Source organism: Ambystoma mexicanum, chromosome 7p, assembly GCF_040938575.1.
Source record: "Ambystoma mexicanum isolate Mex_15411 chromosome 7p, UKY_AmexF1_1, whole genome shotgun sequence".
In the NCBI taxonomy this organism is placed as follows: domain Eukaryota; kingdom Metazoa; phylum Chordata; class Amphibia; order Caudata; family Ambystomatidae; genus Ambystoma; species Ambystoma mexicanum.
The window spans coordinates 92,678,093-92,704,546 of NC_090939.1; the positions used below are offsets into that span (position 1 = coordinate 92,678,093).

Below are 26,454 nucleotides of genomic sequence, written 5' to 3' on the forward strand. Positions count from 1 at the left end.
AAAGTAGGGACCCGCAAAGGGACTTTCGAGGTAATTACAGTACCGCAATTTGCGGTACCGTAATTATCGCCTTCCCCAGTCCCATTGAGCCCCATGGGGCAAAAATGGGAATGGGGAAGGGCCAATGGTAAATGGGGAATTACTGCCCTGCCAACCTTGGAATGGGGGGGTATGTCCCCATTTACCATTGGCGGACTTGTTACAATACGGCAGCAACCATGGTGCTAATAGCACCATTGGTTACCGCCGGTGTTGAAATGAGGGCCAATGTTTAGAAAACATCTAAACTGAATGTAGCAGTTCATCCAGAGATTCTATGAAGAAAAAGAACAGTATGTACAGCTAGAGAAAACGCGCTGTGAATGTCATAGCAGAACAGCAGAACTGTTTTTCTTCCTAGTTAAATGTAAATAAGTTAATGTTTAATCTTTTACATATGCAATTGTTTGAACAAGTGCGTTGTATGCAAGATATTCTGTGCTGGTTCTTCAAGTATGTGCAGCGCGTGTTATAACAGCAGTTCACTGAGTCGCAGCAGCTACCCTTAAGGAAGGTGGATGTGTGGCGCGGGGCGGCGCATGCTTTTGAGGGAAGTCAGCATTGTGTTTCTTGAGCGAGTGACTAAGAGACTGCACGGCAATCTCAGGCGCGTGTCCTTTTGTACATTTTAGAGGCGCAGTGAGGTTTCGGGCAAGGAGAACAGGCAACGCGCGTGTCGTGAGGCGCAGCATAATATCACAGTGCGCGGTACCTCTAAGGACGCAACGGCGGCGGGTTAAAACATTCAGAAGAAATCTCTCGCGAGTTCGTTTCTGCGTAAATGCTCGCTTGACAATTTCTTGTCAAGAATAATTCAAGGAAATAGAAAGAGGACTACGCTTTTCATAAGGGTATATAAATGACGAGAATAATTTTATGCTTGCGGTGCTACAGTTTTCAACTAAAGTGCAACGAACAATTTATAGTAAGCCACATTGTTTTCAGTCTACAATTCCAAGTTAATGAAAAGACATTGCTTTCAGTCTACAACAGCGCCTAAGGATAAGGTATTTTTAAAGAAATTGAAAATGCCAAAAGTAACTACTCAGTAATAGTTTCTGGAAGAGACTAGTGATAACTCTTGCAAGCTTCAACTATTAACTGAATACATTAGTGTCAGTCATTTTAGGAAGTATTCTAACTAGTTAATACTACACCTCTAAGATAACAGCAGAGGCAGAACAGGTAACCGATTTATTAACTACAGATATTATTCTAGTACACATGTTCTACACTGTGCTTATATAATCAGGTGTATTTGTTCCACTACAGATACCAGACAGACCAGAAGGTTGGGAGTCTGCTGTATCTCGTTTGTTATTTTATCCACTACCCCTTTTCCCTTCTTTGTGGTTCTCGACTCAGCTGTGAATATAGGGTTGAGCAGGGAACTCCTGGTGAGGGTCTGTGGGATCAGCATCAGCTCCTGCGGATTCCAGCAAGCCTGTCATAACAGATAGGATCTAAAAAAGCAGAGGAATACCACATTCTCTAGAAATGGTCGTCCCTACTCCTATAAGGGGTTTCCTTCCCGATGCAATCCTCCTCTAGTGCACCACCCCCAAGGGGGACTGTTATGACTGGCTCTTGGTCATAGGGTTCACTCCAAGGGACACTCAGGATACACAGGCCAGGTACGCATAGTGGTTACTTTATTAGGGTTCTTCTGTTACAAGGATCAGATGTCATCATAGTTATTAGGAGATAAAGAAGAAAGGGACAGGAACCCGCTGGCTCCCACCACCCAGGCTCACTTAATCTAACTGCCTGGGTTAGAACCCATTCAACTCCAAACATTATAATCTCACACTCCAGACTCACAGCCTACATTCTGATGGTGACATCAATCCTGGCTCAGCACACATGCAAGTATAAGAGCCAACCCTAACACCTCCTTTCCTACAACAAACACACCTCAAACACACACTTGGAGGAAGCAACCCTAACACCTCCTCCTCTTGCATAAAGAACAACACACTCTTTCACAACAGCAAGACACACCTCACTCTCACCAGAGTTCCGCTAACCCCAGAGATTGAACAAACAGGCGTAACGAACATCCTACGACAGTCCCAGCCACCACAACTAACATTCCTAACCAATCAAAACATCCCAAATCACCTTCCGTTCCCCCCTGCCACAAAGGAACCTCGAACTGCCACTTTCGAGCACTAACCGCCCACCTCGGCAAACAAACCACAACACTACCAAGACCAACCAAACACAAAGCTCCTTCCGTTCCTCTCTGCCACAAAGGAACCTCGAACTGCCACTTCCGAGCACTAACTCCCAAAACCGGGAAAAACCAGGTACTGTCATAACTGCGCAAGATACTTACTAACAACCCAACAATCTACCCGGGTCACCAAGAAACCACAGTCACAACTCATGCCGCTATCAAATCCAATACAAAATTCAAGCAGCACAGACACACCTAATCACCAGTCACTCACCTCATCACACCAATAAAGAAACGCAACCAGCTGTCACTAAACAACCACCACCAGCATAACGCTACAAATGTTGGCCAGACAAATGAGCCCTTCAAAACCAAATAAACACCCCAAAGTGAACACAGCTGCAAATGAAATGTTGCCAGGCTTCTGAAATTAATCAAGAGCGGACTCAAGAACAATTCCAAAAGTCACCTAAAGTTAAAAGAAAACACTAAATGCAATGTCACTTGCATCTTCAAAATTCCAAGAAATCCCTGGACATTAACAACTCCAAGGTCACCAAAAACATCAAAGCTTCACACAGCTTCAAGTAAACTCAGCAGAGCTACACACCATCAAAAGCAATATAGAAGCTTCACACAGCTTTAGGCACTAGTCCCCTGCTAGATGCCTCTGGACTGCTCCGCAGAGCCACAATCCAAAACAACATAAAAGCTTCACTAAGTTTCATGTGAACTCCTCAGAGCCACCAATCACCACAACAACACAGCTTTGCAAAGCTTATGGTACTAGTCTCCTACTAGATACCTTTGGACCCCTCAGAGTCACTAACCAATTAATCAAAGCTCCAACTAGCTTCTATACTAGCCTACCACTAGTAACATCACTGACCCCACAGGGCCTCAAAACACCAAACACCTCCAACTCCGCAGAGTCCCCTGACCAACCCTGGTCATGTACATCAATTAAAACACATTCCAAAAAGCCCCAAAAGATTTTAAAAGATTTCAGTTGGTGCACTGGTCATGCACCAACACTAAAACATTCATATACTACTCCAACACACACATGAAATACAGGATGCTCAAAATACAGACAACCCCCACATAGATTGTTAACTGCTAAGGAGCGCTGCAGTCACTCTAGCAGTCATCATGGGTTGCACATCCATACACGCACAAACAAAACATCACGCCTACAATGTCTCAAAAATGGTTATAGTAAGCATTGCAATGACATACCAATAATCACATTATACATTGCAGATCTCATTTCCTAAAAGTCCATGTTGCCAAAACATGGGCAACTCTAAATGCTGAAATGCCTCAAAGATTGTGGTAACCATTAATGAACAACATCACTCTTATTGTGCTTTAAGATCACAAATCTCACACCACACACACACAAGCAAAACATAGTGTTAGGATGATCAGAACGTTGAAACATAGTACATCCAAGTCACATTTTCTAAAAGTCCATGTCGCCATTAAACGGGCAACCTAATATGCTAAAATGCCTCAAAACGTTATACTAAGCATAATAGGATCAACACCCTTTGATTGCCCACCTCAATCAACCTCATATGTGCCACTCACACACAAACCCTGTCACAACACAAATGTGGAAACCGACTTTAAATGAGACCTAAACGTCCATGTTGCCAACTCTAAAACCAACCTGCAATGCCTAAAAATGGTCACATCTAAAATAAAATGCATCTCCTATTCTCAGTGCAACATCATTCTCACTAATACTTCTCATGTTAATTCACTACTAATGCACAACAGCACTCTTCAGTCACAACTTGTCACATTGTTGCTCAATCCATTATGACATTTTACTTTTTAAATGAAACTCCAAAATTTCTTCTGCAAGCGTAAACTAATCATCCACAAAAACTACTATCATACCCAAACCCAAACAGTAACCGTTTTCTCATTGCGTGGTCCCCACTTCAGACCAAATCAGCATAGCGTCTATACTCATTAAAACCTTTAGCCTTACAGGTGCATAAAAAGGCACAATTACGCTTAATTGGCATGGAAATTACACTTCCCCTTTTTAAATAATGCTGGCATAGTCACTCAGGAAATGGTGGCACACTTGGGCAGCCTCATGCAACCCTGCCAATGTCTCCTCATGTACCAGGGGGCCTGGTCCTGGCAGACTCCAACAGGCCATCCTTGCCCCAGGCTCCATGGGGCAGGATGCTTCTGACACCCCTGGATGGCTGACTCAAACAGCCCTGGGTGCTTTCCATTTCTCCAGACTCTTGGCCTCAAACAGGGCACTCTGCCTTCTTCCCAGGGGTCTCCTCTGACAGGCTGTCCCTTCCAGCCCTGGTGGACTGGCTCAAACAGCCCTGGGTGGTGGGTGTAAACAGTCTATGGGGGGCAGTGGGCTCTCCCCCTCTCCTTGCATTCACTTGTCCTCTTGCCTGCACCCCCCGCAGCAGAGCCTCTTCTCCTCTCTCACATGACATCACACAGGTACCTGTATCTCCTTTTGCTTCACTTGGTGTCCACTCCAAGGTCCTCCTTCACCATACCTTGGACCATCCTCGTCGCCAATTGTTATGACTGGCTCTTGGTCATAGGGTTCACTCCAAGGGACACTCAGGATACACAGGCCAGGTACGCATAGTGGTTACTTTATTAGGGTTCTTCTGTTACAAGGATCAGATGTCATCATAGTTATTAGGAGATAAAGAAGAAAGGGACAGGAACCCACTGGCTCCCACCACCCAGGCTCACTTAATCTAACTGCCTGGGTTAGAACCCATTCAACTCCAAACATTATAATCTCACACTCCAGACTCACAGCCTACATTCTGATGGTGACATCAATCCCGGCTCAGCACACATGCAAGTATAAGAGCCAACCCTAACACCTCCTTTCCTACAACAAACACACCTCAAACACACACTTGGAGGAAGCAACCCTAACAGGGACTATTGTACTTTTGTACTCTGCATGCACCGCCCTGGCCTGATGGGGAAAGTCATTCCCTATGGGAGAAGGGACATCCACAGATTTGTCACAGGGTCTAGAAACTGCAGGCGAGAAAGGTTAAGCAAGACGAAAAAGAAAAGACCTGGTCAGGGTTCTACCAGCAAGGAGGAGCAGAAGACAGCACAAAGAAGTCAAAGTCCAGCCATGTGCCCAAGCAAGGTTCTTCAGCTGCAGCCATCTTTCAGATGTGGAAGAGATCTGAGGAATGCACAGGGCCTCTCACTGATACCACATTGGGCCTCATTACGAGGTTGGAGGTAGTCATGGCGCTATTAGCGTCATGACTACCTCCAATACCGGTACAGTGTCCGGTCCTGTTCAATGGGGACTTATCGGTCTATTCCGACCTTTGCGGGACCGGTAAATCCCCATTGAAAAACCCATTCCCCATTCCCATTTCAGCCCCCATAGGGCTCAATGGGAAGGGGGAAGATGCTAATAACGGTACCGCAATTATTAGCTCTGAAGTCCCTTAACAGGTCCCTTCCTTAACGCCTGGTAAAACCAGGCGTTAAGGAAGGGACCCGCTAAGGGATCCCGCAGTAGGGCGGTAAGGGATTGCCGGCACTGGTGCCCGCACCGGTGCCGGTAATCCCTTACCGCTCACCTCGTAATGAGGCCCATTCTCTCAGTGACTGGCCTAAGCCAGCCCACAAATCATACCCCAGGCAGCAAAGAAAGATTTTGGTGACCACCAATCTGGTTGGCCCAAAACACTGGCAAACACATAAGCACTCCAAAACTGGTTGTAGGTAGGACAATCAGGAGTACTTTAACCCAGTCCACACCTGTGCCTCTTGCAGGCTCAAGATGACCCATTCCAGTAAAAAAGCTATTTTGGCCACTCGTGGTCCATCACATAAAGAAATGGCCTAACAAATGCCAGGGAGCAGGACTTGAAAAGGTAAGAGTACCATATGGGTTCATTGGGCTACTAAAGCGGTAAAAGTGTTAAAATTGGCAACAATCCTAATGTAGCCATAGTTAATGTAACCATAGTTAAATCACAGCTGCCACCACCCTACTCCACAACACATTTTCAGGGGAAAAGAATCACCCTTGCACCAAAATAAGAGGCTTATAAAACACATCTGCACTGATAGCTATATGGGCAACCAAGGGCAGCTCACCAAATAAAGAGTTCCAGTGACATGGGGACTTCAGTAGAAGTCTATCTGGTCACAAAAGAAGAGCCACAACAACATGGAACCCATAAAATGCTTAGGGGACTGTTACGAATCCCAGGGTATTGTCACTGCTCCCATGGGGGGAGCCCATTCCCATGAGGCCAGGGAGGTGGGGCTGCTACCTGCTGCAGCTGGTGGTACTCGGCGGGTGGATATCATGGGGAGGAGAGGTCCTCCATGGGACCAGTGATGATCAGGAAAGGAATCAACCTACGCGGTACAGTCTACTAGAGGAAGCCCCGGCGATATGAAATAAGGAAGGACTGTGTACCTTGTCAACCTAGCCCTGGAGCAGCAAGGAATCACACGCTGGTTCCTTGGCGAGAGACCCAAGGAGAACAGAAGGAGATGCTGTTGAAGAGGGACAAGTGTCTCCAATAGCTCCATGGAGCAGGGACCTATCCAGTGACGGCGAAAGAGGAAATCCGGCTGGCGAAGCCAAAGCAAGGAGAAGGTGTGCAGCCGAGGACAGGAGAGAGAGCCTCCTGCTACGAAGAGGAGGTTCACCCTGAGTACCAACCTGGGGAGCGTAGGGCCAAAGAAAATGTTTTCTATCACTCAGAAAAGGAGACCGAAATAGACTAACTTGGGTCAGGATCAGACCGAAGGAGAGTCCTTGTGGGAAAATGCCAACCTTCCTAGTTCCCTAAATTCTGGGAAAGGTTCTACACCCCTTGGAATAGAAAACCATGGAATTCTGGAGTTTTAAGGCCCAGTGTCCCCCTATAGGGTTGACACCACTATGGGACTTAGAGGGGCTAAGAAAGCCCCTCCATACCCTGAGAAGGGTGAAGCACCCGAACAACCAAGGGAGAACGCCCAACTAAATCCCCTGACCAACATAACCCTAGGTATGGCCCCTACCAGGGAAAGCATCAACCACCCTATCGTCAAAGTAACGTCAGTAGCATTCATTGCGGAGCCTGTAGATAATACAGGGGAGAAGATGAAACACGAAAAACGATTTACCCTCTGATTATCACGTCCAAACACATACAATGTCCCACGGTACAGGGAAAAACTCCCAGTCTGTCGTTCTAAACCGAAAGACAGGAGGTCCTCCAAATCCATCCTGATAAAATGTCACCCCAACATAGCTTCCTGATACGACAGGAAGGAAAGGGAGAACCATCCACCCTGTTAAAACCTCCCCACAATTTCCAGAAATTAGAAAGACCTACAAGATCTGGTGATAGTGAATCAAATATCAATGCCCTCGAAATAGGAGATGAAGAAAAAGAGATGCCATTCTCTGTAAACCCATCTGTTACTCTAGATAAGAAATGCTTCACTTGTGAGGAGTTTGGCCACAAGGCGAGGTATCGCCCCATGAATAAAATGTATTTCCCCACCATCTCCTCGTTTAAAGAACACAGTCAGGAGCAGGAAGTTAAAATATTTATTACCAAACTCCCCTTCGCTAATATTCTCTATGCTCACACCCAATCAGATAAAGACTAAGAGGAGGAAAAATAAAGGTAGGAAAGACACCAAAATCTTTTTATTTACTGGGAATAAAACACAGTACAGAGTACCCACCACCCTCCAAGGAAAGAAAATCTGTGCCCAACTAAATAGTGGGAGTAGGGAATGCGCCATAAGATTGGAACTACTTCCCCAAAGGTGGATGAAGATGAGGAAAGAAAGTCGGGCATGTCCGTGGTCACATGGTGGGGTATCCCCAGGCCTGAATCACCATCAGCATCCAGGGTAAGAAACTATGGATCAGGGCGACAGTGATTCCAAATTTGCTGACCCAATTAATCATAGGTAGCACAGTACCCCAATTCAATCAGTGGATGGCTTAAATAACTAGAAACTCTGTCTTCAGCTCTAGCTAGGGAAGCTCATGAGGGAGAGGGTATGTAAGGAATCTGAGAGTATTGTCACTGCTCCCACGGGGGAGCCCATTCCCAAGAGGCCAAGGAGGTGACGCTGCTACCCGATAGTCCCCCTGGGGGTGGTACCCATTGGGAGGATCTCATGGGGAGGGAAGCCCTCCATGGGACCAGTGATGATAGCCTTTGGAGAATGCATTATATACCCCCTCCAGTTCTACCCCCTCTTTCCTCTCACCCCACTCAGTGCCCTGTCACCCCCCACATCTCTATGTATCTCTGTAAAGTAGAGGACTTCATTCATACAGCTCATCCTGGGACGAGGAAGAGTGAGGCTTACCCAGGTGGAGTGCATACAATCATTGACACGAAGAAGATCAGGCAAGGAGGCAAAAGCCCACCACGGAACCAACATATGCAGTACAGTATACTAGAGGTAGCCCCGGTGATAAAAAAGCAAGGGAGGACTGTGTACCTTGTCAAGCCAGCCCTGAAGGAGCTAGGACCACATGCCAGGACCGTGGCAAGAGACCCTTGGAGAAGTGAAGGAGATGCTGTTAAGGAGGCATGAGTGTCTCCAGTAGCTCAATGTATCAGGGACCTGTCTAGTGACGGGAACAGGGGAAACCTGACTGGCGAACCCAAAGTAAGGAGAAGGTGCACAGCTGAGGGCGCGAGAGCGCCTTCTGCTGCGGAGCTGCAGAGGGCATGACACCGAACATGGAAGAAGTACAGAAGCCCCACTCTACTGACAGGACAGACCAGAGACTGCAACAACATTTCCCGAAGGTAGGGAAAGGGTCAGGCCGAATGGTGGGACGGTGAAGGGCCAAATAGATTAAAGAGACAGATACCAATATCCTGAGAGGCAGAAAGGGATAGCGAAAGAACTGTAAAATCTGGAACAAATTTTACAACATATCCTATTTGGAACAGGAGAGTACACCAGGTCTGTTCAATTGGACATTGAGTGAAGCTGCGACAGAGAGCCCGCAAAAGCAGCACACCAGGGCCTGGGACCCATATGAAGTTTGGCGAGCGCTGAAAAAGCAGCACACAGGGGTCAAGGACCTACACAAGTTCGAAGAAGCACACAGTCAAGGAGCTGGGGCACAGAGCAAGGCAGGGAGATCCTGAGAATTAATTAAGGTGTCTGTGACCTGCACAAAAGAGAAACAAGCTACAGAACAAGATAGGGAGATCACAAGACAGCCCAAAAAGGTCTGAGATCCACATAAGAGAGGAGAGGTGCATGAAGCTAAAACAAGGAGTCAAGGACCCATTGCCAAAAGAAGAGACATTTTCTAGAATTCTAAAATGTATAGTCCAGTCCGGCAGTATAGTGAACCAGACTTGATGCTACATTTGTGAGCTAGAGAATGACTAGCGGAAGAGACTCCCCCCTGATACTTGGGAACTGTGTTTTGTGATAAGGTGGTCTACAGTCAGGTCTGGCCGGATAGTGAACCAAACTTGATGCTACAGTTGGGAGCTGGAGAAAGAACAGGGGAAGAAACTGCCATCTCCTGCCCCTCCACCCCCACTAATATTTGGAAACTGTGTTTGTGACAAGACCTACAGTCAAGTCTGGCAGGACAGAAAACCAGACTTGATGTTACATTGGTAAAAGAAGAGAAGAGACTCCCCTCCTCCACCCGCTGATACTTGGGAATTGCGTTTTTCTTTGTAATAAATAGAGACAGGGAAAGAAATGAGAGGGGCGACGATTCCCTGTTAAATCCTTTGGTGTTTTTGTATACATGTGGAGGAGCATCCAACGTCAAGAACTTTTAAGTTAAAGAACTTTTACATTTTCATCAATAACCAAACATTTGAATCTGTATCCAGAACGAGAGGAGCCTCCTTCTAAATCAAGAAGGCACCCAGTTTATCCTTAGTCTAGAGTCTAAGGGACGGAAATAGGTTTGGACACAGGACGGTGGACATTTTATTTTACTTTACTTGACATCCTAGCAGAGTCCTTAGTATTCTTGTTGAGATAGGACAACCCCTCATAGTAATTGGGCAAGACAGGTTTTTCCTTTTCTTTTACAATTAAAAGTCTTTGCCAACAAACATCTGTGAGGAGTCGGAGTAAGGTGATAGACACAGTGTTGGTTACTTCAGAATTTGTTTTATTTAAATCATAAAAGGGTTTGGAAAAATGCCTCACTAGCCGTAACTCTATGAGGGGTTTCCCTGCCTCAACAAAAGTAACTAATGTGACAGTTGTCATCAGGATGTCCAAAAACCTAATGTTCACCATCCTGAACCTAATCTGACCCTCACGCTCTTAATGCTACAAAAACATACTATAAAGGAAATATATACTGCCTTTTAGCTGCTGTCTTGGGCCTTCCTCAGTTCCAATACACAAAGTTAACTTAGCGACCAAAGAGTCCCAAAATAAAGTTCCAACAATGCTAAGGGTGACAATCCTCTTCCTGTGGTCTTTCCTGTGATTGATAATTGTGAATAATTGTTCATATAGTGTTCCCTAGTCTGTGGCAGACTTGTTTTACTCATCTGCCAAATAGTGTCAATTTGATTCAAGCACTACCATTGTGACTACCACAATATTCTCCTTTGAAGATGGATGTCTAGGTCATAGGCGTATGTAAATGAAGATGTGCAAGAGCAGGGACTCCTAAAGCTTTGAAACGCTTGAAAGAGTAATATGCACGCGCTGAAGGGCGCACAGCCAATCTGGTGCATGGCAATGATGCCGGAATCTGCCAGTGATCCTGCGTATTCTCGCAGCCACCTGAGTGCACCCCACATCTCCGGTTTTCACCTTGGTCACAGGTCACTCCCTACCTCCATGCACTTCCCCCATGAGTCTGCTGCTCCACCATCACAACCTAAGTTACCCCTTGGAATTGGGGCTACCTTCTCCCGGCTGCCACACTCCACACCGGCACATTGAAGTAGAAAAGGGTTGACCAACTTCATTTGTTTTTTTTTTAATGGGAGATTGGGAACATGCACTACAAACGCATCCCATCTCCCTTAAAAAATACTCTAAAGCTATTTGCACCCCAGAGATAGCCATGGGGTGCCAATACTGATCACCCCCATATTATGGGGGGATATTGGGCCAGTATCAGCCATTAGACCAGGGTTGTCCAACATGCGGCCCGATGGCCGCAATGCGGCCCTCCAAGCCATTTTATGTGGCACTCGAAGCCCAAGAGCACAGACAAAGCATTAGGGTTACTTTTGTACGTTTTGTATTTTTTTCAATGCAGTTGAGTATTGTGGCTGCAGTTTCAGGGTAGGAATCGTAGTCCACACACATTACGATTTCCATTGGCTGAGAAACAGCCAATGGAAATACTGTTAACATGCAAGGCAGGTCGTAGTAGTGGAAATAAATACATGCCTTGCACAGTAACATTATTTCCATTGGGCTATTTCCATTGGCAGTTTCTCAGCCAATGGAAATCATAATCACGGAATGTGTGTGGGTGGAGTGACGGGCACACAGAGCTACCTTCACACATCTGCGTTGCCGAGCCCAGGGCAGAGACTGCGTGAGCCAGCAGCTCAGCCCAGCCCAGGTTCACAGTGCCACATGCGGTGCACACCAAGGCCTAGATCTCCTTGCCTCCAGCAGTGGGAAGTACTGCCTTCTATATTTTCCGACGTAAGCTTGCGGCATGCAGTGCTTTTGAGCCTCCGAGATACTGCTGGCCAGATACACTGAAACACAAGTATCTGGCCAAAAGTATCTTGGAGGCTCAAAAGCAGTGCTGGCCGCTTTAATGTTTGAACATTCTCCCTAGGGAAGGAGGGTACAATTTGCATCACGTTTTGTCAACCCCCCCCCCTTGGGTACTGTTCAAATTGCGTCACAAAAGGAATGATTTTCCACATGATTTTACCGCATGTGGGAATTAATTCTTTGCCAAAATGGCTAGGCAACACAATCACGCCATCCATACTCGGAAAAGCAGCACAGCAGGTAAAATGCCTGGGGCTCTATCTAGTTTTTGTTTTTGCAACTGACAAGTGCTAATCTGGATGAGGCAAAACAGCCACTGGGAGGTGTCTGTGCCCCTGTTGGAGGAAGGCCAGCTGGGGAGTAAATTCTCAGAGCGCATACCACTGTAGCCCACCAGATCCAAGACACTGTGGGCTTTATAGCAGACACCATGAGGTCAATTCCCTCCCCTGTTCCTACAACATGGCCCTCAGCTCGGCTGGAGTGATCCGAGTACCGGAGCACCAGCCGCCCCTGGGCCCTGGGAGAGGAGGGTACCCGGCCATGTCTAGTTCTTCATACTTTAAGATTGTGCTCACATTGCGTTTTTTCAATTGGGTTCACCTTTGGGTGATCACTTTTCCACATTTTATCTCTTGAATTGGATTATGCTTCTTTCATTAACACAGAAGTAATGATGTGTATTACAGTAGATAAGCTGCCATATGTATTAGGCACACTGCACAGGCAGCATCAATCATTAACATAGAAGTAATTAATGTGTTTTACAGGGATATGCTGCCATATGTATTGGGCACACTGCACAGGCAGCATCAATCATTACCACAGAAGTAATGATGTGTATTACAGTAGATAAGCTGCCATATGTATTAGGCACACTGCACAGGCAGCATCAATCATTAACATAGAAGTAATTAATGTGTTTTACAGGGATATGCTGCCATATGTATTGGGCACAGTGCACAGGCAGCATCAATCATTACCACAGAAGTAATGAATGTGCACTGCAGAAATAAGCTGCCATATGTATTGGGCACACTGCACAGGCAGCATCAATCTTAACACAGAAGTAATGAATGTGCATTGCAGAAATAAGCTGCCATATGTATTTGGCACACTGCACAGGCAGCATCACTCATTAACACATAAGTAATGAATGTGCATTAGAGAGATAAACTGGCATATGTATTGGGCACACTGCACAGGCAGTATCAATCAGTAACACTGAAGTAATTAATGTGCATTACAGAGATAAGCTGGCATATGTATTGGCACACCACTGCACAGGCATCAATCATTAACACAGAAGTAATTAATGTGTATTACAGAGATAAGCTGACATATGTATTGGGTACACTGCACATGCTCAGGCAGCATCAATCATGCTCTGTACAGGAAATGCTGGCCTAAATATTGGGAACAGCCAGGATAGACATGTTGCTACAGTGGCATATTTTGAGCACAACCAGCATGACAATGTGTCACATCAGTGACAGTGCGGTCTTACATAGATCATTAAAATGTGTTGTGTTGTAAAATGTTCTTGTCTGCTGTTGGTGACATGGAATTTTCATGTTCCCGTTTAGAACTGATTGCGAACTTATGGCTTTTTAGTCACCTTTTCTGCTGTAAAATGCACATTTCGAACCAATATTTGAAAAAATATTCTTGGAGGGGGAACCCCCCCCCAAACCCTCCCTGGATCCTTATAGCTCCCTCGCTATTTCAGGAAAATATGAACACACATACACTGAAAGGAATCATCACAAGCAACCTCGGATCATTTGATGGAGGGGCTCCCTTAGATACTCACTGCCCCTGACACCAAAAGCTATCTTTGGGACTGCATGGCGCATCATTGCCTGTGATGCTATTGGGTCAAAGGTCACACAATATCGCTTTTTAATATACTGCTTTGGGTGAGGGTGTTGACTTTTGGCTCGCCGGCCCACTGGGTGACAAAAGGCTAATGCTTCGGCCCCACATTCAAAAAGGTTGGACAAGCCTGCCTTAGACCTTTCTGAGGTCTGGTGGGCCGTTACCATCCTGTACGCCCCCAAACGCTGGGGAGATCGCTACATTCAAAAAGCGGCACTTCAGTCTGTTAAAACATCCACTATACTTCATAGTAATAAGAATGGTATGGTTGCTGCACTAGGTAATTTAGTCTGCCCATATCAGTAACAAAATAACAGGCAACAAAATGACCTTTTAGGGACTACACAACAAAGAATTCATAGGTTGTACGTTCTTGGCAGATTAAATCAATGTTGAGTGTAAGTGAGACGGTGTCACAAATTATAAGAAATTGCCTTTTTGTGAGGGAGTGGTGGAGTGCTTACCCCATGCATTATATAATCATGTGGTAGGTGGATCTTCAGAGAGCTGCTACTTCTGAAGTATTTACCTTTAGGCCCCGTAAGGACTGTCTAATGCCGTGACACTAAACAATAAATCAACTGTGGATACTACAATCTAGGGACCTAATTTATTTCGGCCCTGGAGGAAAAAGAAGGTTAGCCAAGGGTTAGGAGCCCAGCGCTACAGATTCGATCCTTAGAGGATATAGGACTGATCATATGCCTTTACCTTGGGATGGTCTTCCAGTAGCAAGTAAATGTACATTTAAGAACATATTGAAATATAATGCTCAATCCTTGACATCACTAATCCGTCTCCCTATGTATTGCTTCATAATGAAAATGGTAACATATTTTGTGAGGTCGACTTGGTGATAATCTATGCCCTGTAGCACCAGCCATATACATACATATACCTATGTGGGAATTAACACATTGCTAATGGGGAACAATAAGATGTCTGATACGTTGCTGTGGTCTACTGTCCCACAAACAGAGCCTTAACCCACATGGCTTTAAAAGGTTTGAAATGTAAGCAAAATTAATACCAGACAGGTACCATATGAACTCATTAAAGGTAATGCAATGGATTTTGAGAAAACCTCTATGCACATACCTAGCTTCCATTTCATAGGCAATGTCGTTGATTTCCACAGCCATCTTTTGTATTTCTTCCCGTGCCTGTTCATCTGCGGTGCTCTCTGTCGCACTCAAGATAATGTCCTCCAAGTAGGTGTCAACGGTGCTCTGGTGCACTCGGACAACCTAAAAAAGGTAATTACCAGGCTTAGGGAGCAAAAACCACCAGCGAAGAAAGACTACCCAAAGAGCGAGAATCTAAAGAGTATACAATATCCATAGCTCTGCGCAGACTGAACAATGTACTACTCTATGCTTCCTAAACGCCTAGACACAATGCGAAGGTAGGACACAAAGGGACAGGCAGTTCCTGTCACACTAGCAAAGATATCTCAGCACATGGGCTTACAATGTCAATTTCGTTACTAGAATCCAAATGTTCCATCTGGTTTGAAGAAAACCTTGTACAGAGCGCCAAACAATCTATATGTGCTGTATGTGCTGCCATTTATATAGTGCAACCTAGCTCTGAAGCAACAGGTGCTTGCATTTGTATAGTGTAACAGTGCTCAGAAGCCAAAGACTGCTGGCCTTTATATAGTGCAACCTAGCTCTGGAGCAATAGAGTGATAGCATTTGTATAGTGTAGAATAGCTGTTTGGGCAACACAGTGATGGCATTTATATAGTGCAGCCTAGTTATGGAGCAACATAGTTCAGGCATTTACATAGTGCAACCTACCTCTGAAGCAACAGGTGCTGGACTTTATATAGTACAACTTAGCTCAGGAGTAACAGAGTGCTGGCATTTATATAGTGCAGCCTAGCTCTGGACCAACAGAGTGCTGCCATTTATATAGTGCACCTAGCTCTGAAGCAACAGAGTATTGGCGTTTATATAGTGCAACCGGGCTCAGAAGCAATAGAGAAATGGCATTTATATAGTGCAACCGTGCTCAGAAGCAACAGAGTGCTGGCATTTATGTAGTGCAACCTAGTTCTGATGCAACAGAGTATTGACATTTATATAGTGTAACTGTGCTCAGAAGCAACAGAGTGCTGGCCTTTACATAGTGCAACCGTGCTCATAACCAACAGAGAAATGGCATTTATATAGTGCAACCTAACTCTGAAGCAACAGAGTAATGGCATTTATAAAGTGTAACCTAGCTCTGAAGCAACAGGTAATGGCATTTATAAAATGCAGCCTAGCTCTGAAGAAACAAGTAATGGCCTTTATATAGTGCAACCGAGCTCTGAAACAACAAAGTGCTGGCATTCATATAGTGCAACCTAGTTCTGAAGCAACAGAGTGCTGCCATTTATATAGTGCAACCTAGCTCTGAAGCAACAGAGTAATGGCATTTATAAAGTGGAACATAGCTCTGAAGCAACAGGTAATGGCCTTTATATAGTGCAACCTAGCTCTGAACTAACAGAGTGAAGGCATTTATATAGTGCAACCGAGCTCTGAAACAACAAAGTGCTGGCATTCATATAGTGCAACCTAGTTCTGAAGCAACAGAGCGCTGCCATTTATAAAGTGCAGCCTAGCTCTGGAGCAACAGAGTGCAGGCATTTATATAGTGCAGCCTAGCTCTGGAGCAGCAGAGTGCTGGCATTTACATAGTGCAACTGTGCTCAGAAGCAACAGAGTGCTGGCCTTTATATAGTGCAACCTAGCTCTGGAGCAACAGAGTGATGGCATTTATATAGTGCAGCCTAGTTCTGGAGAAACATAGTTCAGGCATTTATATGGTGCAGTCTAGCTCTGGAGCAACAGAGTGTCTGCATTTATATAGTGCAAGCTAGCTCTAAAGCAACAGAGTGCCTACATTTACATAGTGCAACCTACCTCTGAAGCAACAGAGTGTTGGCAATTATATAGTGCAGCCTAGCTCTGGAGCAACATAGTGCAGGCATTTATATAGTGCAACCTAGCACTGAAGCAACAAAGTGCAGGCATTTATATAATGCAACCTAGCTCTGACGCAACAGAGTATTGGCATATATATAGTGCAACCTAGCTCTGGAGCAACAGAGTGATGGCATTGATATAGTGCAACCTAGCTCTGAAGCAACAGAGTGCTGGCATTTATATAGTGCAACCTAGCTCTGAAACAACAGAGTGTGGCATTTATATAGTGCAACCTAGCTCTGACGCAACATAGTATTGGCATATATATAGTGCAACCTAGCTCTGAAGCAACAGAGTGCTGGCATTTATATAGTGCAACCTAGCTCTGACGCAACAGAGTATTGGCATATATATAGTGCAACCTAGCTCTGACGCAACAGAGTATTGGCATATATATATATAGAGCAACTGTGCTCAGAAGCAACAGAGTGCTGGCCTTTGCATAGTGCAACCGTGCTCAGAGGCAATAGAGAAATAGCATTTATATAGGGCAACCTAGCTCTGAAGCAACAAAGTGCAGGCATTTTATAGTGCAACCTAGCTCTGGAGCAACAGAGTGATGGCATTGATATAGTGCAACCTAGCTCTGAAGCAACAGAGTGCTGGCCTTTACATAATGCCACCGTGCTCAGGAGCAACAGAGAAATGGCATTTATATAGTGCAACCTAGCTCTGAAGCAACAGAGTGCTGGCATTTATATAGTGCAACCTAGCTCTGACGCAACAGAGTATTGGCATATATATAGTGCAACTGTGCTCAGAAGCAACAGAGTGCAGGCATTTGCATAGTGCAACCTACCTCTGGAGCAACAGAGCGATGCAATTTATATAGTGCAGTCTAGCTCTGGAGCAACATAGTGCAGGCATTTATATAGTGCAAACTAGCTATGAAACAACAGAGTGCTGGCATTTATATAGTGCAACCTATCTCTGAAGCAACAGAGTACTGGCATTTATAGTTCATCTTCGCTCTGACGCAACAGAGTATTGGCATATATATAGGGCAACTGTGCTCAGAAGCAACAGAGAAATAGCATTTATAAAGTGCAACCTAGCTCTGAACCAACAGAGTGCAGGCATTTGCATAGTGCAGCCTACCTCTGGAGGAACAGAGCGATGCAATTTATATAGTGCAGCCTAGCTCTGGAGCAACATAGTGCAGGCATTTATATAGTGCAACCAAGCTCTGAAGCAACAGAGTACTGGCATTTATATAGTTCAACTGAGCTCTGACGCAACAGAGTATTGGCATATATATAGTGCAAACGTGCTCAGAAGCAACAGAGAAATAGCATTTATATAGTGCAACCTAGCTCTGAAACAACAGAGTGCTGGCATTTACATAGTGCAGCCTAGCTCTGGAGCAACATAGTGCTGCCATGTATAAAGTGCAACCTAGCTCAGAAGTAACAGAGTGAGGACCTTTATATGGTGCAAACTAACACGGGAGCAACAGAGTGATGGCATTTATATAGTGCAGCCTAGTTCTGGAGCAACATAGTTCAGGCATTTATATGGTGCAGCCTAAATATGGAGCAACAGAGTGCTGGCATTCATATAGTGCAAAATAGCTCTGGAGTAACAGACTGTTGGCATTTATACAGTGCAGTTTAGCTCTGGAGCAACACAGTGCAGGCATTTATATAATGCATCCTAGCTATGATACAACAGAGTTCTGGCATTTATATAGTGCAAACTAGCTCTGAAGCAACAATGTGCAGGCATTTATATAGTGCAGCCATGCTCAGAAGCAACAGAGTAATGGCATTTATATAGTGCAACCTAGATCTGAAGCAACAGGGTAATGGCATTTACAAAGTGCAACCAAGCTCTGAAGCGACAGAGTGCCGGCATTTATATCATGCAGTCTAGATCTGCAGCAACATAGTGCAGGCATTTATATAGTGCAACCGAGCTCTGAAACAACAACGTTCTGGCATTTATATAGTGCAGCCTAGCTCTAAAGCAACAGAGTGCTGACATTTACATAGTGTGACCTACCTTTGAAGCGACAGGTGCTGGCCGTTATACAGTGCAACTTAGCTCTGGAGCAACAGAGTGATGGCATTTATATAGTGCAGCCTAGTTCTGGAGCAACATAGTTCAGGCATTTATATAGTGCAACCTAGCTCGGAACCAACAGAGTGCAGGCATTTGCATACTGCAACCTACCTCTGAGCAACAGAGCGATGAAATTTATATAGTGCAGCCTAGCTCTGGAGCAACACAGTGCAGGCATTTATATAGTGCAACCTAGCTCTGAAGCAACAAAGTCCAGGCATTTATATAGTGCACTGTGCTCAGAAGCAACAGAATATTGGCATTTATATAGTGCAAATTGGCTCTGATGCAACAGAGTATTGGCATTTATATAGTGCAACTGTGCTCAGCAGCAACAGAGTGCTTGCCTTTACATAGTGGAACCGTGCTCAGAAGCAACAGAGAAATGGCATTTATATAGTGCAACCTAGCTCTGGAGCAACAGGGTGATGGCATTGATATAGTGCAACCTAGCTCTGACGTAACATAGTATTGTCTTTTATATAGTGCAACCTAGCTCTGGAGCAACAGGGTGATGGCATTTATATAGTGCAACCTAGCTCTGGAGTAACATGGTGATGTCATTTATATAGTGCAACCTAGCTCTGATGCAACAGAGCATTGGCATGTATATAGTGCAAGTTAGCTCTGATGCAACAGAGTGATGGCATTTATAAAGTGCAGCCTAGCTCTGAAGCAACAGGTAATGGCATTGATAAAGTGCAAACTAGCTCTGAAGAAACAGTTCTGGCATTAATATAGTGCAACCTAGCTCTGAAGCAACAGAGTGCAGGCATTTGCATAGTGCAACCTACCTCTGGAGCAACAGAGTGGTGGCATTTATATAATGCAACCTAGCTCTGAAGCAACAGGGTGATGGCATTTATGTAGTGCAACATAGCTCTGACGCAACAGATTATTGGCATTTATATAGTGCAACCTAGCTCTGGAGCAACAGAGTGATGGCATTTATATAGTGCAACTGAGCTCAGAAGCAAAAGAGTGCTGGCCTTTACATAGTGCAACCGTGCTCAGGAGCAACAGAGTGATGGCATTTATATAGTGCAACCTAGCTATGAAACAACAGAGTGCTGGCATTTATATAGTGCAACCTATCTCTGAAGCAACAGAGTACTGGCATTTATAGTTCATCTTCGCTCTGACGCAACAGAGTATTGGCATATATATAGTGCAACTGTGCTCAGAAGCAACAGAGAAATAGCATTTATAAAGTGCAACCTAGCTCTGAACCAACAGAGTGCAGGCATTTGCATAGTGCAACCTACCTCTGGAGGAACAGAGCAATGCAATTTATATAGTGCAGCCTAGCTCTGAAGCGACAGAGTGCTGCCATTCATAAAGTGCAAGCTAGCTCTGAAACAACAGTGCTGGCATTTATATAGTGCAGCATAGCTCTGGAGCAACATAGGGCAGGCAATTCTATAGTGCAACCTATCTCTGAAGCAACAGAGTATTGGCATTTATATAGTGCAACCTAGGACTGGAGCAACAGGGCGATGGCATTTATATAGTGCAACCTAGCTCTGCAGAAACAGGGCGATGGCATTTATATAGTGCAGCCTAGCTCTGGAGAAACAGGGTGATGGCATTTGTATAGTGTAACCTAGCTCTGAAGCAACAGAGTCATGGCATTTATATAGTGCAACCTAGCTCTGATGCAACCGAGTATTGGCATGTATATAGTGCAACCTACCTCTGAGCAACAAAGCGATGCAATTTATATAGTGCAGCCTACCTCTGGAGCAACATAGTGCAGGCATTTATATAGTGCAAACTAGCTCTGAAGCAACAAATCGCAGGCATTTATATAGTGCAATCTAGCTCTGGAGCAACAGGGTGATGGCATTTATATAGTGCAACCTAGCTCTTACGCAACAGGGTGATGGCATTTATATAGTGTAACCTAGCTCTGGAGCAACAGGGTGATGGCATTTATATAGTGTATCCTAGCTCTGAAGCAACAGGTAATGGCATTTATATAGTGCAGCCTAGCTCTGAAGCAACAAAGTGCAGGCATTTATATAGTGCAACCTAGCTCTGAAGCAACAGGTAATGGCATTAATATAGTGCAAACTAGCTCTGACGCAACATAGTGCAGGCATTTGCATAGTGCAACCTACCTCTGGAGCAACAGAGTGATGGCATTTATATAGTGCAACCTAGCTCTGGAGCAACAGGGTGATGGCATTCATATAGTGCACCCTAGCTCTGATGCAACAGAGTATTGGCATTTATATAGTGCAACTGTGCTCAGAAGCCAGAGAGTGCTGGCTTTTACATAGTGCAACCGTGCTCAGAAGCAACAGAGAAATGGCATTCATATAGTGCAACCTAGATCTGGAGCAACAGAGTGATGGCATTTATGTAGTACAACATAGCTCTGACGCAACAGAGTATAGGCATTTATATAGTGCAACCTAGCTCTGAAGCAACAGAGTGATGACATTTATATAGCGCATCCTAGCTATGAAACAACAGAGTGCTGGCCTTTATATAGTGCACCCTAGTTCTGGAGCAACATAGTTCAGGCATTTATATGGTGCTGCCTAGCTCTGGAGCAACATAGTGCAGGCATTTATATAGTGCAACCTAGCTCTGAAGCAACAAAGTCCAGGCATTTATATAGTGCAACCTAGCTCAGAAGCAACAGAGTGCTGGCATTTATATAGTGCAACCTAGCTCTGAAACAACAGAGTGCTGGCATTTATATAGTGCAACCTAGCTCTGACGCAACAGAGTATTGGCATATATATAGTGCAACCTAGCTCTGAAGCAACAGAGTGCTGGCATTTATATAGTGCAACCTAGCTCTGATGCAACAGAGTATTGGCATATATATATGTAGAGCAACTGTGCTCAGAAGCAACAGAGTGCTGGCCTTTGCATAGTGCAACCGTGCTCAGAGGCAATAGAGAAATAGCATTTATATAGGGCAACCTAGCTCTGAAGCAACAAAGTGCAGGCATTTTATAGTGCAACCTAGCTCTGGAGCAAAAGAGTGATGGCATTGATATAGTGCAACCTAGCTCTGAAGCAACAGAGTGCTGGCCTTTACATAGTGCCACCGTGCTCAGGAGCAACAGAGAAATGGCATTTATATAGTGCAACCTAGCTCTGAAGCAACAGAGTGCTGGCATTTATATAGTGCAACCTAGCTCTGAAACAACAGAGTGCTGGCATTTATATAGTGCAACCTAGCTCTGACGCAACAGAGTATTGGCATATATATAGTGCAACTGTGCTCAGAAGCAACAGAGTGCAGGCATTTGCATAGTGCAACCTACCTCTGGAGCAACAGAGCGATGCAATTTATATAGTGCAGTCTAGCTCTGGAGCAACATAGTGCAGGCATTTATATAGTGCAAACTAGCTATGAAACAACAGAGTGCTGGCATTTATATAGTGCAACCTATCTCTGAAGCAACAGAGTACTGGCATTTATAGTTCATCTTCGCTCTGACGCAACAGAGTATTGGCATATATATAGGGCAACTGTGCTCAGAAGCAACAGAGAAATAGCATTTATAAAGTGCAACCTAGCTCTGAACCAACAGAGTGCAGGCATTTGCATAGTGCAGCCTACCTCTGGAGGAACAGAGCGATGCAATTTATATAGTGCAGCCTAGCTCTGGAGCAACATAGCGCAGGCATTTATATAGTGCAACCAAGCTCTGAAGCAACAGAGTACTGGCATTTATATAGTTCAACTGAGCTCTGACGCAACAGAGTATTGGCATATATATAGTGCAAACGTGCTCAGAAGCAACAGAGAAATAGCATTTATATAGTGCAACCTAGCTCTGAAACAACAGAGTGCTGGCATTTACATAGTGCAGCCTAGCTCTGGAGCAACATAGTGCTGCCATGTATAAAGTGCAACCTAGCTCAGAAGCAACAGAGTGAGGACCTTTATATGGTGCAAACTAACACGGGAGCAACAGAGTGATGGCATTTATATAGTGCAGCCTAGTTCTGGAGCAACATAGTTCAGGCATTTATATGGTGCAGCCTAAATATGGAGCAACAGAGTGCTGGCATTCATATAGTGCAAACTAGCTCTGGAGTAACAGACTGTTGGCATTTATACAGTGCAGTTTAGCTCTGGAGCAACACAGTGCAGGCATTTATATAATGCATCCTAGCTATGATACAACAGAGTGCTGGCATTTATATAGTGCAAACTAGCTCTGAAGCAACAATGTGCAGGCATTTATATAGTGCAGCCATGCTCAGAAGCAACAGAGTAATGGCATTTATATAGTGCAACCTAGATCTGAAGCAACAGGGTAATGGCATTTACAAAGTGCAACCAAGCTCTGAAGCGACAGAGTGCCGGCATTTATATCATGCAGTCTAGATCTGCAGCAACATAGTGCAGGCATTTATATAGTGCAACCGAGCTCTGAAACAACAACGTTCTGGCATTTATATAGTGCAGCCTAGCTCTAAAGCAACAGAGTGCTGACATTTACATAGTGTGACCTACCTTTGAAGCGACAGGTGCTGGCCGTTATACAGTGCAACTTAGCTCTGGAGCAACAGAGTGATGGCATTTATATAGTGCAGCCTAGTTCTGGAGCAACATAGTTCAGGCATTTATATAGTGCAACCTAGCTCGGAACCAACAGAGTGCAGGCATTTGCATACTGCAACCTACCTCTGAGCAACAGAGCGATGAAATGTATATAGTGCAGCCTAGCTCTGGAGCAACACAGTGCAGGCATTCATATAGTGCAACCTAGCTCTGACGCAACAGAGTATTGGCATTTATATAGTGCAACCTAGCACTGGAGCAACAGGGCGATGGCATTTATATAGTGCAACCTAGCTCTGGAGAAACAGGGCGATGGCATTTATATAGTGCAACCTAGCTCTGGAGAAACAGGGCGATGGCATTTATATAGTGCAACCTAGCTCTGAAGCAACAGAGTGATGGCATTTATAAAGTGCAACCTAGCTCTGAAGCAGCAGGTAATGGCATTTATAAAGTTTAACCTAGCTCTGGAGCAACAGGGTGATGGCATTTATATAGTGCAACCTAGCTCTGATGCAACAGAGTGATGGCATTTATAAAGTGCAACCTAGCTCTGAAGCAACAGAGTGATGGCTTTTATAAAGTGCAACCTAGCTCTGAAGCAGCAGGTAATGGCATTTATAAAGTGTAACCTAGCTCTGGAGCAACAGGGTGATGGCATATATATAGTGCAACCTACCTCTGAGCAACAAAGCGATGCAATTTATATAGTGCAGCCTAGCTCTGGAGCAACATAGTGCAGGCATTTATATAGTGCAAACTAGCTCTGAAGCAACAAATCGCAGGCATTTATATAGTGCAATCTAGCACTGTAGCAACAGGGTGATGGCATTTATATAGTGCAACCTAGCTCTGACGCAACAGGGTGATGGCATTTATATAGTGTAACCTAGCTCTGGAGCAACAGGGTGATGGCATTTATATAGTGTAACCTAGCTCTGAAGCAACAGGTAATGGCATTTATATAGTGCAGCCTAGCTCTGAAGCAACATAGTGCAGGCATTTGCATAGTGCAACCTACCTCTGGAGCAACAGAGTGATTTCATTTATATAGTGCAACCTAGCTCTGGAGCAACAGGATGATGGCATTCATATAGTGCAACCTAGCTCTTATGCAACAGAGTATTGGCATTTATATAGTGCAACTGTGCTCAGAAGCAAGAGAGTGCTGGCTTTTACATAGTGCAACCGTGCTCAGAAGCAACAGAGAAATGGCATTTATATAGTGCAGCCTAGTTCTGGAGCAACATAGTTCAGGCATTTATATGGTGCTGCCTAGCTCTGGAGCAACATAGTGCAGGCATTTATATAGTGCAACCTAGCTCTGAAGCAACAAAGTCCAGGCATTTATATAGTGCACTGTGCTCAGAAGCAACAGAGTGCTTGCCTTTACATACTGGAACCGTGCTCAAAAGCAACAGAGAAATGGCATTTATATAGTGCAACCTAGCTCTGAAGCAACAGGCTGCTAGCATTTGTATAGTGCAACCTACCTCTGAAGCAACAGGGTGATGTCATTTATGTAGTGCAACATAGCTCTGACGCAACAGATTATTGGCATTTATATAGTGCAACCTAGCTCTGGAGCAACAGAGTGATGGCATTGATATAGTGCAACCTAGCTCTGAAGCAACAGAGTGCTGGCATTTATATAGTGAAACCTAGCTCTGAAACAACAGAGTGCTGGCATTTATATAGTGCAACCTAGCTCTGATGCAACAGAGTATTGGCATATATATAGTGCGACCTACCTCTGAAGCAACAGAGTGCTGGCATTTATATAGTGCAACCTAGCTCTGATGCAACAGAGTATTGGCATATATATATATAGAGCAACTGTGCTCAGAAGCAACAGAGTGCTGGCCTTTGCATAGTGCAAACGTGCTCAGAGGCAACAGAGAAATAGCATTTATATAGGGCAACCTAGCTCTGAAGCAACAGAGTGCAGGCATTTGCATAGTGCAACCTACCTCTGGAGCAACAGAGCGATGCAATTTATATAGTGCAGTCTAGCTCCGGAACAACATAGTGCAGGCATTTATATAGTGCAAACTAGCTCAGAAGCAACCAAGTGCAGGCATTTTCTAGTGCAACCTAGCTCTGGAGCAACAGAGTGATGGCATTGATATAGTGCAACCTAGCTCTGAAGCAACAGAGTGCTGGCCTTTACATAGTGCCACCGTGCTCAGGAGCAACAGAGAAATGGCATTTATATAGTGCAACCTAGCTCTGAAGCAACAGAGTGCTGGCATTTATATAGTGCAACCTAGCTCTGAAACAACAGAGTGCTGGCATTTATATAGTGCAACCTAGCTCTGACGCAACAAAGTGCAGGCATTTATATAGTGCAGCCATGCTCAGAAGGAACAGAGTAATGGCATTTATATAGTGCAACCTAGATGTGAAGCAACAGGGTAATGGCATTTACAAAGTGCAACCAAGCTCTGAAGCGACAGAGTGCCGGCATTTATATCATGCAGCTTAGATCTGGAGCAACATAGTGCAGGCATTTATATAGTGCAACCGATCTCTGAAACAGCAACTTTCTGGCATTAATATAGTGCAACCTAGCTCTGAAGCAACAGGCTACTGGCATTTATATAGTTCAACTTAGCTCTGACGCAACAGAGTGCTGGCATTTACATAGTGCAGTCTAGCTCTGGAGCAACATAGTGCTGCCATGTATATAGTGCAGCCTAGCTCTAAAGCATCAGAGTGCTGACATTTACATAGTGTAACCTACCTTTGAAGCGACAGGTGCTGGCCTTTATATAGTGCAACCTTGCTCTGGAGCAACAGAGTGACAATTTATATAGTTCAGCCTAGTTCTGGGGCAACATAGTTCAGGCATTTATATAATGCACTGTGCTCAGAAGCAACAGAGTGATGACCTTCATATGGTGCAACCTAGCTCTGGAGCAACAGAGTGATGGCATTTATATAGTGCAGCCTAGTTCTGGAGCAACATAGTTCATGCATTTATATGGTGCCGCCTAAATATGGAGCAACAGAGTGCTGGCATTCAT

The 26,454-nt window shown here is 44.7% G+C and overlaps 1 protein-coding gene across 1 annotated transcript in view; it reads right to left on the bottom strand.

Annotated features, from left to right (window-relative positions):
* CFAP91 (cilia and flagella associated protein 91) overlaps window positions 1–26,454 on the bottom strand; it is a 677,881-nt gene that overhangs the window by 156,384 nt on the left and 495,043 nt on the right. The window contains exon 15 of the mRNA XM_069635853.1: window positions 14,954–15,102. Within this exon, the coding sequence (XP_069491954.1) occupies window positions 14,954–15,102 (149 nt within the window). The remainder of the gene's footprint in view (window positions 1–14,953; window positions 15,103–26,454) is intronic.